Source organism: Platichthys flesus, chromosome 1, assembly GCF_949316205.1.
Source record: "Platichthys flesus chromosome 1, fPlaFle2.1, whole genome shotgun sequence".
In the NCBI taxonomy this organism is placed as follows: Eukaryota; Metazoa; Chordata; class Actinopteri; order Pleuronectiformes; family Pleuronectidae; genus Platichthys; species Platichthys flesus.
In genome coordinates this window covers 3,272,864-3,291,282 of record NC_084945.1, presented here as the reverse complement: position 1 = coordinate 3,291,282, position 18,419 = coordinate 3,272,864, and the positions used below count along the sequence as shown (strand labels likewise).

At 44.9% G+C, this 18,419-nt stretch overlaps 1 protein-coding gene across 2 annotated transcripts in view; it reads right to left on the bottom strand.

Annotated features, from left to right (window-relative positions):
- LOC133957167 (protein kinase C-binding protein NELL1-like) overlaps positions 1 to 18,419 on the bottom strand; it is a 198,575-nt gene that overhangs the window by 133,470 nt on the left and 46,686 nt on the right. For both annotated transcript variants that reach the window (XM_062392661.1, XM_062392738.1), the window contains exons 5-6: positions 7,641 to 7,737; positions 504 to 576 (exon numbers count right to left, since the gene is read on the bottom strand). In XM_062392661.1, the coding sequence (XP_062248645.1) occupies positions 504 to 576; positions 7,641 to 7,737 (170 nt within the window). The remainder of the gene's footprint in view (positions 1 to 503; positions 577 to 7,640; positions 7,738 to 18,419) is intronic.

Here is an 18,419-nt window from a genome sequence, read left to right as displayed (position 1 = left end):
AGAGAGAGAGAGAGAGAGAGAGAGAGAAACAAGAGGGAATAAATTAGACAGGAGATAAACAGAGCAGAACAGGGAACAAAAGAAAATCGTTACCCAGACTGTATTCATCTGGACTCGGCTCGTGGTGGCCACCAGCAAACACAAGCCTCACACATCTGTTTACTCTCTGTCCTCGGCCTGTGGCTGGTGTTAGCATCAATAATGAAGCGCCGCGGTGTGATCACACGCCGCATTGATCGGTGACAGAGACGGTGGCGGCGGCGGCGACCTCCTATCTCCACCCGGCCGACAGTAAACAGACGGAGGAACACGGCGAGAGGAATGAGATCAGGAGGAAGATGGCTGGAGGAAGAGACTCTGTGTGTGAGGTCACCGCCGGATGACACATCGCTCATTACAGCCCAATTTCATAATGGTGCACTGTAATGGAGAAGGTGCCCCCCCCCCCCACCCCCCCCCAATACCTAAGAGCACCACAGTGACTCTTTCATCATTACACTTACTGCGGTTGAGGTTAGGACACTGTGTGATGAAGCCGTTGGGGGCGAAAATCAGCTTCACATCCTGGATGACGCCCTGGCAACACAAAGAAAGAGGGGGGGGGGGGGTGTTAGACAATGATACATACAATGTATTGATCCATGTTGGGATATCATCAATAATTCAAATGCTAGCATGAACACAAGCTGAATGCTAATGGTGTTCAGCGCCGTGTTCCTCGAGAGGCTCCCGAGCTGTGAACTCAAGAAGAAGGAAATTCATTCGTTAGCGATTTGGTCAAATTAAAACGTTGACTCGATGAAGGTGGAAACTATACACGTCAAATTCCAATCTGCACCAAATTTGCACACACTGAAATATCTGTCTCATAAAGACGCCAGAATTTATCCATCAGGATGATTCATTCTCTGAGAAAGTGTAAAATATTTAATAGAGTTTAAAAAAAATATCCTGGATCCTAAATTGATTTGTCTCTTTCTTGGAGGATGTCCCTTGTGCCCCCCCACAAACGTTCATGGTTCAGTAGTTTCTGCATAATCCTGCTGAATATCTAACAAACGCAAATGAAAACACAATCTATTACAGGTTTTCTTGACAGGAACAAAACCTGTGTTCTGATTTATCCTGATTTAATTATGTGTTTTTAAACGTCTTACTATGATGCAAGGAATCATTTAGAATTTAAAACGCTGCTTCAATCTGCAAGAAAAACGTCCGATTCCAGACACACATGATTAGAAGAAGCACTGCACTGGTCTGTTTCCATCCCAATATACTTGAATCTGCATGAAACTTGGACATATAATGGAAACGTATCAGGGAGATGGTGAAAACACAAAGTGCACACACAGCGTTCTATACTAGCTGAGCTGAAGAGAAGCTACTCCACACAAAAGCAGAAGTAAAATGGCCTTTAACCATCGGAGCTCTCTCTCCTTTATTAACTGACGACCTGTCAATCACTCTGAATGACAGCCTGGCTCCAGAGACGTCTCCGTGATGACCACAGGGATCAATGATGGAAAACAAAGCGCCCTCTCTAATGGAAACCACCGGGGAACCCACACAGAAACACACGAGCCTGATAGAGTTTCAGCAGTGGAAGCCATATTTAAAACGTGCTGTGTGTGTGTGTGTGTGTGTGTGGGGGGGGGGGGGCGACATTAGCATTCTCAACCCGAAGCAGAGCTGGCACCTGCTCATCTGTGCTTCACGTGTTGGTGAAATTCATTTACTGTTCATTTGGGCGTCCGGCATACAAACAACACCTGGGAGAGGGAGGGAGGGAGAGAGAGCGAGAGAAAGAGAGAGAGAGAGAGAGAGAGAGAAAGAGAGAGAGAGAGAGAGAGAGAGAGCGGCTTCAGGCGAGCAGCACAGATTGAAAACAAACGAACACTCTCTCTCTCACTCTCACACAAACACACACAAACAAACACACACGCGCGCTCTGTGAGACAACGGATGGAGAAGCAGATTGCCGGTGTCACTCAGGATGAAAATGAAGGTGTAGATCGAGGCTGTCTGAGCCGCTGGTGTGATATCAGAGCCCTGACTGCACATCACTGCCAGTGATCAGCAGGTAATTGGAACTGAAGTCATCAAATATCTTTTCTCACACACACACACACACACACACATACACACAAACACACAAACACACACGTATCTCATTCCTCTGCAATACCAGGTATGTTTCGTTCCTCTGCCAAATAATGACAACTCCCCGATGATGAGACGGGTCCAGTAACATGGCTGCAGACGTGGGGGGGGGGGGTTCTTTCCTCAGTATTTTTTGTGTAGTTATTTTGTTCATGTCAAATAAAAAGCAAGGCTCCATATGTCTCTCCATCACTGCCTCACCAGCACAGCAGTGTCATTAGAAACGTTAATAAACATCACAGTAAATAAAGGTGATTGATTTAATGCACGTAGGCATAAAGGAAAAATAATAATTGCAGAAATTAGTAGAATATGTTTTTTTTTTTTCAATGTTTGTAAAATCTTTATTTAAACTAAACCATCATGTCATGATTCTTTAGAGTTCTTAATTTAATTCTGAAGTCAGTGACACAAGTTCTTCTTGTCTCGATGCAGCTGCTCACTGCTCTCATTGGATTTGAAGGGAATTTGACAGAAGTGCTGACTTTCAGCTTTAAGGCTGAAATAATCAATAGTTTTATATTAGCAGTGAATTTAAGAACCACATGTAATATGAGAGGGGTCAAGAAAATATCACAGACTCTGCAGCTGCATTGATTTTGGAAGTTTAGCTCTCTCTCTCTCTCTCTCTCTCTCTCTCTCTCTCTCTCTCTCTCTCTCTCTCTCTCTCTCTCTCTCTCTCTCTCTCACACATTGCAGTTTTTAGTTTCATATGTGGTTTCGGCTAATTTCCAAAAACACTGTAACTCTACTTCTACAAATCTTTGTGTGAGGGTGCGTGCTACTAAAACTATCCTCTGTATTCAAGATAAAAAAAGATCCTGCGCCCACAAGGTAATTATCTCATGTTCATTGACGCATGAATACAATATATCTCCTTTTGGGAATCTAGCTGCATCAGGTGCTGTTTAGGTATCATTTGTTTCCTTGTGTCCCTCAAACATTCACCAGTTCACTCGTTATTATCTCCTCTGCTCCTCTCGGCTCACTTTCACCATCATTCTTCCACGTAAGCTGGTTTATCGCAGCAATCAGAGTCCAGGCCTGTTGTTGCCTCTGCCTTTGGGTAACATTGAGAGAGGTCTACTGTCCCGGGTACAATCATGCAAAACATGGCTTTTCTCTTCCCGAGCCAGGTGTGAGGACCGAGCTTCAGCCTGCTGCTCATCTCCGAGGACCAACTCAACATCAACCACACTAATTAACAAGTGCGAGAGGGGAAGAGACCAGAGGCAGAGAGACAGAGGTAGAACATTACAGAAACACATGAGTCAACGGGAAAGTTAATGAGAACAGAACCAGTGTGAATAGAGTCAGGTGATGAGATCAGTTTCCCACCTTTTCCTTAAAGTTAAAGACAAACTAAGTGAGAGACCTCTCCGCTCTGAATCCCTCCCGTCCACGTTTCCTCCATCGTGCCACCTCGTGAACCTGCTCCTGCTTTCCATCACCGCCTGTGTTAGGATTCATTACCGTCCCGTAGTGCATGAAACGCAGAGTGCTTCACAAGAGCGCCGGCTGCAAACGAGCCCGCACCGTCCCTGAGGAGTCAGCGTTCCCCGGTACAATGGATTCTAGATAAAGATAATTTATTACGGTTGCTCTTTCAGATTGAAGGGCCCCGAGAGGAGGCGGCGCGAGGACGTGGAGCGTCTGCAGCCACAGCCGGGACTGAATATGTTTTATTTAAAGGCCTAGTTAGCTCGTCTTATCATCTTCCCACTCCTCCGTCCTGAGTGGGATAGATTACAGCCGCCACTTTATTTCGCCTCCTATCTCCTCCTGCGGTGGTATACTCGCTCTCGGCTATTTTCTCTTTTTGCTTCTTTATTCTCATTTTCCAACAAGCTCTTCAACCGCCTCTACGTTTGACAAGAGAAGATGTAAGTGGACTCTGTGCATTCTCTTGTCTTCAGCAGGTTGAAGAAGGGACAGGTGAACGTAAAGTTAGCTGACGTGTTCCATCTGTGTATGTGTCTATCAAGAACTCTGCACAATACATCTGAAGGGAAATACTTAAGATAAGATAAGATACTCCTTTATTAGTCGCACAACAGGGACATGTTTATATTCAGGGTTAACCCATTACAGCACATAATCCCCTGATTGTGTACAGATTCAACAAATCACACATACTTATATGTTTTTGGTTCAAATCTGCATTTTGGAAATACAACGATATCCGTCGAGATGAGTGTTTAAGTTTCTGTATCAAAAGTAAACTCGTCCATACTAACACAACTGGAAATGCATCACATGACCAGTTACATGAGCTACTGGGTCAGCTCGTTACAGAAAAGACTAACTGATGTTAAATGTTATAAACCCTCAAGACTGATAAGAACCAATCAGGAAGCTATCTGGACATCATCGTTTCCAAATACCTCCACGTCTGCCCATCCAGACTAAACAGCATTTCAAAAGTTCTTGATTTTGTTGTGGGTGCTTGAAAACTCCAGATTAGTGTTGATGTCAGGAACAGAAGAAGGAGATAATATGTGGTTTGAGATTAAATGAACTGTGACACAAACTGTTGTAGTGTTGTGTTTTATTCTGTTCCCTTTAAATCAGGTGTTTAGTGTGAAGACACGAGGGACACAGCCGTCTCTCTCCAAAGTTCAGAAACGCCCTGTGGAAAAATAACAGGCAAGTAGACATCAGCCTGCAGCTGAAATGTATCTGGGTTGACAGAGTTTAGTAAGTTCAAGTGGAAACACATGAAAGTGCTGATTTATTCTTTTCACATCTGGGTAGAGCCCATGGAAAAACAATAGAATAAAGAAAATATGAATAAATGTATTTTACTGAAACATCTCACCTTTAACTCAAGGATCAGACAGCGAACAGAGACTTTGACTATAACATAATAACGTGTGATGAAATTAAAAGGTAATAGATCTGAAGTTCTCTGTATTTTAATGGTTTACAGATTTCAGTGAAATGATATGAATTATTGTCCAGCACTAGAATCAGCCAGCAGTCACTGCACACACACAAAAACCCACAAGTCATCTGAGAAAGAAGCTCATTACGACCCATAGTTATGTTTTATGGTTGTAGCTTCCTGAAGCAGCTGAAGTGATTATGAGGGCAGCAAAGGGGAGGAAGTCATGGAGGAAGTCATGGAGGAAGTCATGGAGGAAGTTATGGAGGAAGTCATGGAGGAAGTCATGGAGGAAGTTATGGAGGAAGTTATGGAGGAAGTCAAGGAGGAAGTCAGGAAGGAGGTTCGGGAGGAAGTCGGAGATGCAGCCAGGGATGAAGTCAGGGAGGATGTCAGGGAGGAAGTCAGGGAAGATGTCAGGGAGGAAGTCAAGGAGGAAGTCAGGGAGGAAGCCAGGGAGGAAGTCATGGAGGAAGTCAGGGAGAAGGTCAGGGAGGAAGTCATGGAGGAAGTCAGGGAAGAAGTCATTGAGGAAGTCAAGGAGGAAGTCATGGAGGAAGTTAGTGAGGAAGTCAGGGAGGAAGTCAGGGAAGAAGTCATGGAGGAAGTCAGGGAAGATGTCAGGGAGGAAGTCAAGGAGGAAGTCAGGGAGGAAGCCAGGGAGGAAGTCAGGGAGGAAGTCATGGAGGAAGTCAGGGAGAAGGTCAGGGAGGAAGTCATGGAGGAAGTCAGGGAAGAAGTCATTGAGGAAGTCAAGGAGGAAGTCATGGAGGAAGTTAGTGAGGAAGTCAGGGAGGAAGTCAGGGAAGAAGTCATGGAGGAAGTCAAGGAGGAAGTCAGGGAGGAAGTCATGGAGGAAGTCAGGGAGGAAGCAGGTCGACCAGACTCACAGGACACAGATGTTTTTTAATCCATGTCCAATACAATAAGAATATAAAATAACCTTCACCTGGATTAACCTGGATGGATTGTGACCATGATGACGACAGAAGTTTAACCCAAACCAGCCCCCCCCCCTCTTTTAAACAGAACCACTTACTTACTGAACTTTAAGCTCTGAAACTTCAGAATTACTGTGTCGAATTCACTGTTCTTTATGTGTCAGTTACTTATTACTTCTTACCGATGCCTGTATTTGACTCTTGCTGTAATATTGCACATCTCCCCGTTGTGGGACTAATAAAGGATTATGTTATCTCATTTTATCTTATCTTATCTTTGTGAAATAATGCGTCAAACAAATAACAACGATTGCAACAAAGAGTGATTTGCCACACAATGAAATAAATCTACACTGAATATGTCATCACATCACAGCCCTAACTCTATAATCCTGTATTTTGCAACTGGTTGTTAATCATGTAAATAATATTGTAATCTGCAGTTGAATCACTCAAATACACAATCTGTAATTACAGCAACATTTCAGGGATACAGACCAAGCAGTGTAAATTGTTTTTTGTAAGTACAGCAATTCCAACTGCACTGAAACTTGGTATTAGAGAATAAGCACAAGGGTGTGCTAATTTAGATTCAGAGTTAAGTTAAACATTGAAGAAGAGCAAAGTTCCTACTTATAGTTTTGTCCAATCAGGTGTTTTCTGCAGCTGTGGGATAATAATGTTTCCTTGTATCTGTCATCGTGTGCTTCTCTTCAGCAGCTGCACTTTTATTCTCCCTGTGCACTGAGCCCGATTTCAAAAAGCACAGCGACTACTTAACAACGAATAACATTTCCTCTCATGAATATGCACGAGTTAAAGATATCACTGTGTTTTAAAACCCCACAAAAAAGGCTGTAGCACACAAATGGTTCTGCTAAACTGAGCATCAGGTCGTTGATCTCAGGTGTTTACAAGTGCACACGTCAAACCAGCACACAAACTGGTCCCAGCGCGAACCCAAAGAGGGGGGGGGGGGGCCTCCTCATTCCCTCCATCACTTCATATGAGCCTGTGCACTTCCACGCCATCTGTGTCCACTGCTGACAAACGCATTTGAGCAGTCGATGGGTAGACAGACTGTGAGCACTGAGCCGACCACAGGTAGGGAACTGGGTGACGGAGCAGACCACATCTCCCTCTCAGAAGAAGGAGCTCCTCGAGGTCTCGATACAAGAAAGGGGGATGAAGGAGGAGGGAGGAGAAGGGAGGAGGAGGGAGGAGGAGGGAGGAGGAGGGATGGTGCAGCAGCGATGGTGTTAAAGCACGGGGGAGGCAGAAATAATTTACACCGCAGCGGGGACCGGAAGCTGATCAATATGTTACATGGACCAAAATGAAAAAAGCCCATTGATTGCATTGCAGGTGGGCAGAAGAGGTGGGAATATCAAGAGCATGTGTGTGTCTGGGCGACACCCCCGCTGTTTGCACCCCCTGCTGTGATCGCATGCAGGAGCCTGACAAAGTGAGCAGTGATTAAAAATCGACTGCATTGTAATGAGCCTGGGAATGATCGTTTCAAAGAAACGCTTCTTCTGTACGTCTCTCTCTCAAAGGCTGGAATGTGAAGCACCTTCTGGTATGTGAAGGAAGTGTGTGTGTGTGTGTGTGTGTGTGTGTGTGTGTCTGTGTGTGCATCATCTCTGGAGTCTTACCTTGAACAGGCCGTGCTTGTGGCCGTGCTGGCCCAGCCACACTCCACTGCCCGGGGTGAGCTCCATCTGAGGAGGGTCTATCACCCGCTCGTAAATCCTGCCAACAACAAATCAGAGGAGAATATGTGGAGTTAGGTTAATGGTGCACAAACACACTTCTCGTCTTTTGTCCTGGTGCGGCAGGAACACTGATCCAAAAGCAGAGGTAAATCCAACAGACTGTGCATGTCCTCCTCCTCCTCCTCCTCCTCCTTCTCCTTCTCCTTCTCCTTACAGTGTGAGCACACGCAGACACACACAAGCTGATTTCTCCCTTTGTCTTCTTTCATTATAAAGGCCTTACTGTAATTCAGTGCTTGTGTTGATCTCCGTGACAGAGACGACAACCACAACACGGTGGGTTCTACTCTCAGAAGAAGTATTGCTAGTTATCTTGTGGAGTCAACAAAGTCTACATGAAATATAAACTGTGTTATTAGTGTGCGTGTCTGTGTGTGTGTGTGTGAGTGTGTGTGTGTGTGTGTGTGTGTGTGTGTGGGTCTGGATCTATACGACCGTTCCAACCCTCTGCACATGAGTCATGTTCATTTTAATGCTTTTAACTTTCACATAATGCTCCATTAATGATATCTCTGTTATTAACATCGAGGGAAATGACTCGATGGAATGTCAAAAGAACACTTGTGCAGCTCTGAAGACTCAAAACGTCTCTGTCAGCTTTTGTCACTTTGACTTTAAATATATATATATATATATATATAGACAAGTCAAATACACAGTCAATCAGGACAGTAACACCTGTCGATACTCAGGTGACATCTCACACCAGTGGAAAGAAGGTGGGCTACAATTCCCTCTGCATGTAAACTGACATGTTCTCTGAGTCATTCTCTGATTTCAAGGGGTCGAGCTACTGAAGTGGGTTTTGAGAGGTGTGTGTGTGAGAGAGTTGCAGAGAGGACGATGTGGACGGAGCGTTTGACTCCGATGCCTCTTCCCCGCTCACCACCGACCAGCTTCTGCCCGACTGAGGGTGAGACTGTTCTGAACGGACTCTGAGCAATGACCCAGAATAACAAGCTGAGCCTTTCACTGAAGGAAAAGAAGAACTTAAAGTCGACATTTCACTGGTTTAATTTGTCACACTCACAGGTTAAAACCATAGAGAAAGTGCCCTTTAAGTTGGGAGGATCAAAGTTTGTGTCATCGAGGGTCCTAACAACGATAGAAGGAAGATTAAACTGCACAATGTGGATCCTTTTCAAAATAAAACAGATGTCCTCCAGCGACAAAACGAATCTGTTACAAAACAGAGGCAGAATTATTTGTCATCTAATCATCTGAGTCACAGTCTGACTCTTTTGTGAGTCACTTAATCCAAATAATGCAGGAAAAACAACAACGTACTTTACTAATTACAGCTCATTCATTTGTCTGCGTCTCTTCTAAAATGAGAATTGATCAGAATCATTACTTCTTCAATAAACCTTAGATTTAAAATGGCAGGTTTTTTGCATATTTTTTTAAAAGAGGATTTGATTGTGTGTCAGATGTCACATGTTCAGTTCTTCTGCTGGTTGAGCGTCTCAGTGCTGTTCGTGCTGCACGCTTTGAATTCACCCCCCCCCCCCCCGATGAGCGAGAGGAAGTGCAAACCAACCAGAAGTCACCATATTAGGAGGCGCAGGGGGGTGGAGCTTGACTGCTAGCACGAGGACGCTGCACGCCCACCTACACCTGCGACCTGCACCCATTGGACGGTTTCAGCTGTCAATCACACGGAATCAACAGCAAAAATAGACTCTGGGACCATAATTTACCAAATTGAGACAATAAACTTCACAGGAAAGTGATAATCATGGATATCAGACACCACGGTCAAGTATCAACTGAGTGTGTTTCTTCCTGCTGCTGTATAAAAAGCTTAGTGTGAGCATGGGGGGGGGGGGGGGGGGACATCTGTCAGTGAGGAGACCACCATCAAGTGCTGCCTTCTGTCGTTGAAAAGGACCAATCACTGACTGATGTCTTCATCAATCCATCACAAGTTTGTCCGGCTCCTTTGTAAACGCACTCGCGAGCTGCTGTTGTGTTCCTGCTGCAGGATTCTGGGACCAGTTGTATTAAATCACACTAACTTTCACAAGCAGTGTCAGAAGGGTGTCGCCACGACTGAAGCGTTATTAGAACAGCAAGCAGTTTAACACATTCCTCTGTCGGGAGCCCGAATCTCACAATGTGGGAGAAAGTGATGAACATATTCCTGGTTCTGCTGTTTCCCATAGATCTGAATCTAACGTTGTTTCTATAGAGCAGCTGGAAACATTTATTTGGATCAAATTACAAATCAGTCTCTGATATTATTATTTCTTTGTCAGTATCCACGTATGTTTCATCCCATTTCTTGGAACCAAACAGATTTCCACAACACATTTATTCAACATGTTCACTATTTTCATGGAGGAAAAAATACATGGATTTTGATTTAATAAATTCAGAATTTGTTGTACCTTTTTTCAGAGGAATACACTCTACAACTGATTGCCAGTATTGTTTCCTGGAAAACTGGTGAAATATTAAAAACAACACTTTCTTTGTGGTCCATCCTGATACAGATAAGCAGGGTTGAAAATATAATGTAATTAATTTGAATGTGGATTTACTTTGGCATGTCTCCTCTTCACATTAGAAAGAGAAAGCTAACCAATGAGGGCTTTCTGGATGAGCAGTGTCCTGCAGGGCCTCCATGCTACAGCAGAGCCAGAGAACCCAGTCCCATCACTTCATCCATGACCAGTAAACTAGGGCAGCGCTGCTCCACTTCTACGCTGCTCCTCTTCACCTCTATCACCGTCAGTGGGTGTGTGAATGAGAGAGACCCACATCTGGATGGAGAGGGACAAAGTCGGGCAGGTGTGGAGCAACTCTCTCATTCATAAGATCGAGAGGAAACCTGGAGATGTGGGGAAGAGCTGACGGGGAAACTGTGGAAACACTACGGCACAGAGAGAGAGTATAAATCCACATCTTACTGGAGAAACAAATATGTTCTCCTGCGTCGGCTTCAATGAGCTGCCAGGCCGCCTCACTTCCAGCGGTGCACCCACTGAAGTGAATAAACTGCATTTAATCTCAGGTTTGCAGCCACATTGGCTTCCTGTTTCCCACCTTCAGCGATAAGAGCGAATAAAAATAAACAGGAAACGAGGCCACGAAGCCCCGAACACGATCCAGAGTCGAGTCCTTCTATCTTTAGGACGACGGGTCAGAGGAAAGAAAACCCACCAGAACTAAAAAACCCTTCATCTTCAGAAGTGAGAGGCGATATTGAGGTCCCTGGCAGCCGCCATGGCTCGCCTTCAAAAGAACAATCTCAATCACAGCCCGTGTTATTTTCTCTGCCAGGATCCGTCGGCCGCACTGAACTGCAGACCACTTCCAATTTCCCACCCGTCGAGCTCGAGAAGTTTTCTGTCATGTCGGCGCTTTCTCCTCCGTCAGGGACACGGAGTCAGAAACCAGGAGTCAAAGTCCCGCGCCTCGCTGTGGGACAAGTTTCTCAAAGCTCTCCATTAATCCTCTGCCAAAAGCGAGCTGGGTTACGTCGTGTCACTGGGGGCTGCTGGGAGATTACGGGTTACTGTGGTATTTTTGGACAGGAAGCTACAAAGAGCGTCCCACACGCTTTAATCTGTTAAAAACCTGTGGGTAAATGAGTTTGGAGCTTTTATTGAATTTGAATCTTTTCTCAACTTGACTTTAATTTAACGGTTAAACAACATTTCATAGATTTAAGAAGCAAAATATTCTATTTGAGAAAAGAATCCAAAACACAAAGAAACACTCCACCCCAGATACAAATGTACACAAATTACCCCCGAGACAACTTTTCCTTTTGTGAATACAAATCATGCCCAACTAATTCTAACGAGCTCGTAATACCGGGATGATGCTCAGTTCCGGCCCATTTGCTGAGATGGGATGTGAACTCCAGCTCATTTACATGCTGCACAGAGAAACCCACTGGTCGGCACTTTCCTCACGCTAACACACGTGATTATATTATTTTTTTCTAAATTGAGTTTGAAATCACTACAGTCGTGGACGTCACCGGGTTCAGTGGAGTCTAGTTAACTCAGAGACATCGTCGTCCATCATCAGTGTTTCAGATGTTTCCCAACAAACCACAGGAGATCCCAAATGAGTCTGTCATCACAGGGGAACGCTGGCATAATTACATCTCTTGGTAACAACTCTATGACAACAGAGGACAAAAATACCCCCCCACAACAAGAGAGACAACAAGACTCATGGAGGAGAGAAACCTTAACAAGTGTTTTGGCTGTTTAAGAGATTGAAAACTGTGTCAGACGATGTGTTCGGTGGTTTCCAGTGACAAAAAGTCAATGTTCCAGTAACATGTAAAATGATGTTGCTATCAAATTTTATTAGATGTCTATTTTCGTCTGTCTCCATATTTATTCATCCAGTGAAGCTCTTTATTAGCTGGGTTTTGCTGCGAGCTTCATAAACTATAGATTTTCCAAGACGGAGTTTTATAGAGAAAAATGTGCAACATTTCATTTTGATTTTGTTGGGGGTAGAAAACAACAAATAAAGCGCCAAATATTCATCTTTGAGTTGTTTTTTTTAACCTAGATATTCAAAAAGAGGAGTGGAAACAGGAGGAATACACAACAGAAAAAGAGAAAGAATGAAACTACATGAGGTCAACTTCTATGCAGACGATACTTTCTGTCTGAACATCTCATCCTCCTCAGTCGAGCTGGAACAATTAGGTGATTAATCATAAGATTTATTGGAATTGAATAAAAAAGAAATCTTGGATTCATTGTTTCAGTTATTATTAAGGGAAAAGAAAACTTCACACAAACATGTATTTGCTTTCTGACTGACCTCTCGTTGACCACATCATCCATAGATACAGTTGATGTTCTTTTCTGAAACATCAAAACTTAAAGTGTTTTAAAAAATTGCTGCCAGATGAAACTGTGTAAACCAAAACGTTGGCAGTGAAGTGGAAGAAGCTTCTTTCATATTTTCACCATATTCAACTAATTAGTCAGTTAATCAACAACCTAATTGGGAGACTAATCACTCAAAACAAATGTCTCTCGTTCGCTCTGCTGCTCAGAGCCGCGAGGACGACGTGGTGGGTTGTAGAAGTGGAATAATGTGCCGGTGCTCTTCTCTCGACTCTACTGGATGTTCAGGCAGCTGTCATCTCAGCTCTGGAGCATCTACTTCTGAAAGGGCAACCGTCAGTCTCTCTCTCTCTCTCTCTCTCTCTCTCTCTCTCTCTCTCTCTCTTTCTTCTTAAGTGCCTGCAGATGAATCAGACTGCTCCAGCTCCAGCTCCACTCGAGCTGGAGCTGCGCCACCCACAGCGGGTGAGAGACGTCGGCATTGTGCTCCGAGAGGGCACGGCTGCAATTTGAATCAGTGCTCCCGTCTCCATGTCGAGATCCAGCCCGAGACGTCGTCCTCCAGTACAAGTGGAAAAAAAAAAACTCTGAATCCCTGATGGTTGAAGTATCGGCGAGACAGGAGCATGTGTTCTTTCTTTGACATTTCTGGAAATACATGATGCAAAAAAAGATTCCAAAAGCAGAAAAAGTAAAACAGAAAAAGAACTGGAGCATCATTGGATGCAAAAAAAAGAAAAGGGAAATGCCTGAAAGTAGAGCACATCCTAATAAGATGGCAGATGTATCATGTTTAATGGATGAAATGACCCAAATTCCTTTACCCCCAGCTCGGCACGGGAGATAAGACCGGTGTTACCTCCAGTATGCAGATGAAGATATGGTCTAATCTGACTCTGTCACCCGATTCCCAGAGGAGCCGCAGTCTGCCTCCTCCCTGTCTCAGATATCTGTAATTACTTCACCTCAGCAATGACCTCACCTGTTGATAGAGGCTCCTGCCCTTTCCTGATAAGACACAACTATTACAGGTGCAGATACATTCTGAGGGGGGGGGGGGGGTAAAGACATGGAGAGGCTGTGTATGTGTGTGTGTGTCCCCTGGGTCTCCTTGGTGCGCCTCCTCTTCCTCCTCACCACTGCAGAAATGAGCCAACACTGGGGAGCCTGCTCAGGGGAGGTGGGTTGGACCCTTGGTGCAGGGAGGCTCCAGTAATGACACACTCCATCACACCTGACGCGAGACAACATGAAACCCCCCCGAGACGGGAGAAGGTTTACTACAGGGATGACTAACAGCTTCAAGCCCGCCTCCTAAAACAAAGACAAATGCTCCAGCGGCACCGTGATGGAGGATCGGGGGGGGGGGGGGGGGGGGGGGGGTCGTGACCCGGGAGCCGAGAAACCTTCAATCAAACATAGAAATGTTAAGGCAAAGGTTCGCCAACAAGTCTAACGTCTGATGAAGAGCAGGGATATGAGGAAGTAAAATCCTGATGTTTCCCATTACTGACAATTAACGCCATGGACTGGATATAAACAATAAAATGGATCCTTCCTGAAATGAGGCAGAAACATCTGGATGTCCCCCTGGGGCTGGTTGGTAAAGATCATTAAACCCTCCTCCTCCACGTTAGCAGATGGGACATGGACCAAACATGTGTCCTGTTAATTGAATCTATAAAAACAGGTTGAAACGTCACAACGGATAAGACCGGCTCTGGATCGGTAGGACCTCGACATCACGGTTCCACTCCACCGTCACTATACTGCACAAATTATGTCAAAGATGTCATATCCAACATGTTTTGGATTCTTTTCTTGTACTGTAAGATGAAGTGGAAACGTAATATCCATCTGGATGTACAAATAAGGAAGTAATGAGTCTTTTAAAAGCAAATCCAAATATATTAATTTCCCCCCGACTGTGTTCTGTGCAGACTATCAAACAGAAAAAGACAAAATATCACTGGTGCATGAAGTAGAAAGAGAAGAAGCCGAGTTATTCACATCATGTTGAAACAGTGCTCATTTCCATGCCTTAAATAAATTCCAGGTGAAGAGTTCAACTTGATGGAAAACGGGTGTTAACAGTTGCATCAGTGCGATGGCAGGCGAGGAAAGAAAGAATCCCAGTTGGCCGGTGGAGGTTCTGTCTGCAGCAGGAGCACGTTACAGAAAGTCAGTCGTGGGAAAAGACTCCATTCATTGACATTTACAATGTTCCTTCATTAGGCTGCAGCGGGCAGGAGGGGTAATTACTCTGAGGAACCTGTATGAGCGGCTGCAGCTTCCCATTGATCTAAATGTGGGTTATTCTGCCGGAGCTGCCTCATTGATTAGAGACCCTGAGGGGCCACGTCTCATTTCCTCGGCGCTTCCTCGGCGCTCTGTGTCCGCTGCAGCTGCCACGAAGCAGAAACCAGCCAATCAGACAAAAGAGGTCTCTGCTCAGAGACAGGAGACGGTATCTGGAGCCCGGTGCTCGACCAGGAACAAGGGCAAAGGTGTCAAGGTTAGAATCAGCATCGGGTGGCGTTATTAACCTGATTACCATGCGTGTTGCACCCCCCCCCCCCCTCCTCTGAGCGGGGGCGTGGGTGATCAGGTAATGAAGTAATGGATGCTCCGCTGAGCAGAGCTGACACTGCCCTTCAGAGGAAATTAAAACCTTACACCTGACTTGCTTGTGTGCAGCAACATCCTCAGTTCCTCACGCGTCTCTAAACCACAGACCTGCATCTACCACGTGTTTCTATAAAACACACCCTGAGATGCAAAAAAGAAACAGTGTTATCCGATGATGTTTCCCTTTATAGCAACTCTCTCATTTGTCTAATGTTCCATTCGACTCTTACAGCCGTGTTCTTGTCCTAATGATAGTTTTGGCCGAGCTGATGAGCTGCTTAGCAGGTGAGGAAAGAAAGAACCTTCCGGCTCAGTGGCCTCTTTAATGAGCAAAGCAGAATGTCATTTTCTGCCTGCTGGTCACAAGAAGCTGTACCAGTCATATCATTATGAGATCTTTAAGGAGGAGAGCTCTCCATGTCTCTCCTCCTCCTCCTCCTCCTCCTCTTCCTCCTCCTCTCGAGTGGGAGCCATCAGTCCACTTCCTGGCACGCTAAGAGCATCGCCGTGACAGCTCAACGAACAAAAGAAGATAAATACCATGCAGCAGGTACAATGAATGGATGGATGGATTCAATGGTGCAGAATCCACTGGTATTTCACCAGTTCAACACTCGACATTACTCATTAAAAGAGATTAAAAGGTCACTTTCCTCAGACTGTGCCTTGCTGCAGCTCCTCCATTCAGCTTCTGTCTGAACCACTTGGTTGTATTCTTTAAGTTCTTCTCAGGGCTAACCCTAACCCTAACCTGTACAACAGAGCAGGGGTCGAAGACACATCATACATCCAAAGTCCAGAAGCTCTAAACCCAAAAATATTTTCAGTTTACAGTGACACACAACTCAAAATAAACTGAAATCACTAAAATCAGAGGAGGTGGAACAAGTACTCTGCTTTGAAAAAGTCTAAAACAATTAATTTATTGTTCTTAATGATCATGTCCTCATGCTGCTCAAGCATCTGCTCCTCATCCACCGGCCTCCACCCGGTTCCCTCGACCACAGGTAGCTTCACTCCATCGCCCGGAACCAGCGCTAATAATTCCAAACGCGTGATTGAGAGGAAACGATGGAGGGAGGATGATGATGCAACCTGGAGCCACTTTCTGGTGCCAATTGGCGCCAACTAGGCAAAACGTCTAAAACTGCCAAAGGAAAACATCTCTTCAGATTCGGATCAAGTTTAGCATCTTGTTACCGTTTCACTTTCTTCTTTCCTTAATGACCCTCGGGGGGGAAAACAGGGCAGAGGAACTACTCACAGGTTTTTTCATTTCCTCTCAAGATAATTTGTATTTTTCTTTTTTGTTACTCTCACGCCGGATTAAACAGCTGCTACAACAAAACCCTGCGTGGAGTCACCTGGGCATCGCGAGGCGTGACTAACACAAAGCCTCTCTGAGCCGCGCTAACACTAAACGGCACAAACTTGTAAAATGAGGTGCGATTGTTATTCAGTTATTCGGCTCCTCCATAAGTGAAGCCGGTCGCTGAGGAGCGTACGAGGCATCGAACTGTGACACCCACGTTCTCCCCAACACAAACCTGCAGCATAAAGAACAGTCAACACACACAGTGACCCATTCAGACACACATTCATACAGTGCATCTATTAGCAGCACTTTGGTTGTTCTATGTCCTTTGTCTATGTTCCAAATCAGGGTTCAGCATCTTGCCCAAGGACACCTCGGCATGCAGATGGGGAAGACTGGGGATCGAACTACCGACCTTCAGGTTGGAGGACGACCGCTTTACCCCTCAGCCACAGCCGCCCATGTTTAAGGTCACTATGGTTCATTCTTGTTGCATTTTGTTAATATCGTGCATTTCTTAAACAAAATCTTTGATAAATTATCTTTCTAAATTTCAAATTGGCTTTGTTTACATCATCATCTCTCTTTCTCACACACAAACAACAAACATGTGACAGGAAGTTCCTAGTTGTCATGATCTCACGGGAAATTCAAATGAACCGAGATAAACTGAGTTCTGTCTCCGTCACTGATTCCACGTTCCCTCTCGTCAAGAACTGTCTCCATCAATAAATACAAAATTCTTATTTTTAGGTTTGGAGTCACACTACACACAGACAGTGACACCCCCCCCCCCCCCCCCCCCCCGGATCCATTCTGAGCCTGTGTAAATTGTCTCATCAACATATATATTGTTACTCGTGCTTGTAAATGCGTTTCCTCTGCTGGATGTATGTTTTTCTTTTCTCTCGTTCAGTGAGAATGTGGCTGTGCACTAATTGGGGCGGGGAGCGTGACCTATGGACAAGCTAAATACCAGGAGGCCATTGGTCCAGAGAGCTGTTGCCATGACAACACAGTCCTCACTCACTGGGAGAGAGTTCGGGGGGGAAACTGGTAACGTTGAGATGCTTCCAGACACAAACTGGACTTTACTTTTCCCCCGGCGAGGCCCCCCCGGTGTGTGTGAGGCTCCATAGATCCTGATGGTGACTGCCGTATATTCAGCTAAGAAATCTTTTTGAAAATGCTAAACATGCCCATATTTAGTCAGGGATGTGATGTCATGCTATCTAGAGTTTTTGGGGGTCCCACCTCCCTTATATAATACTCGTTGTCTTGCAGGAGGCAAGTCAGACTTTCACTATTGGCTTGTGATGTTTCCTGGTTATCCATGGAGCCCGTCCTCACCTGTGAAACTTCTGTGTAATAAACTCTGTTATTCCACAAGTTCTGGAACGACAAGGCCATGGATACTTCCTGTCTCTGTCTGTTGCACGTTGTATTGGAAAAATTTGGGTTGAAACCTATTTAGTAGTTGAAGAGTAACCTTATGCTTCCCTGTCTAATGACTTTATGACCTGAGCTGTTTTACAGTCTGAACTGTTTATGACATGAGAACTGCCAGAGCCTCGTACCACTGACCTACCTATGGATCCAGTCTGGCTTGGTTCAGAGAGACAGCCTTAAAGCCTGCTATATGAGATCTCGGGCATCTGCTATCACCACAACGTCGGTTTCATATACAACATATCCCATAATAAGCAAAGTGCAAAGTTTGCTATGGACATTAAGTGTTGAGTGTTTTTTCTGAACGACCCTGTGACCTTTCTCCTGCTCCATCAGGCTCTAAGTGCAGCAAACTGCTCAGTCTGTTGAGTGTGTTCTGGTTCTGCAGGTGCCAGCGGCTCTTTAGACTTTCAGGTGAAAAACTAATTGATGTGCACCGGA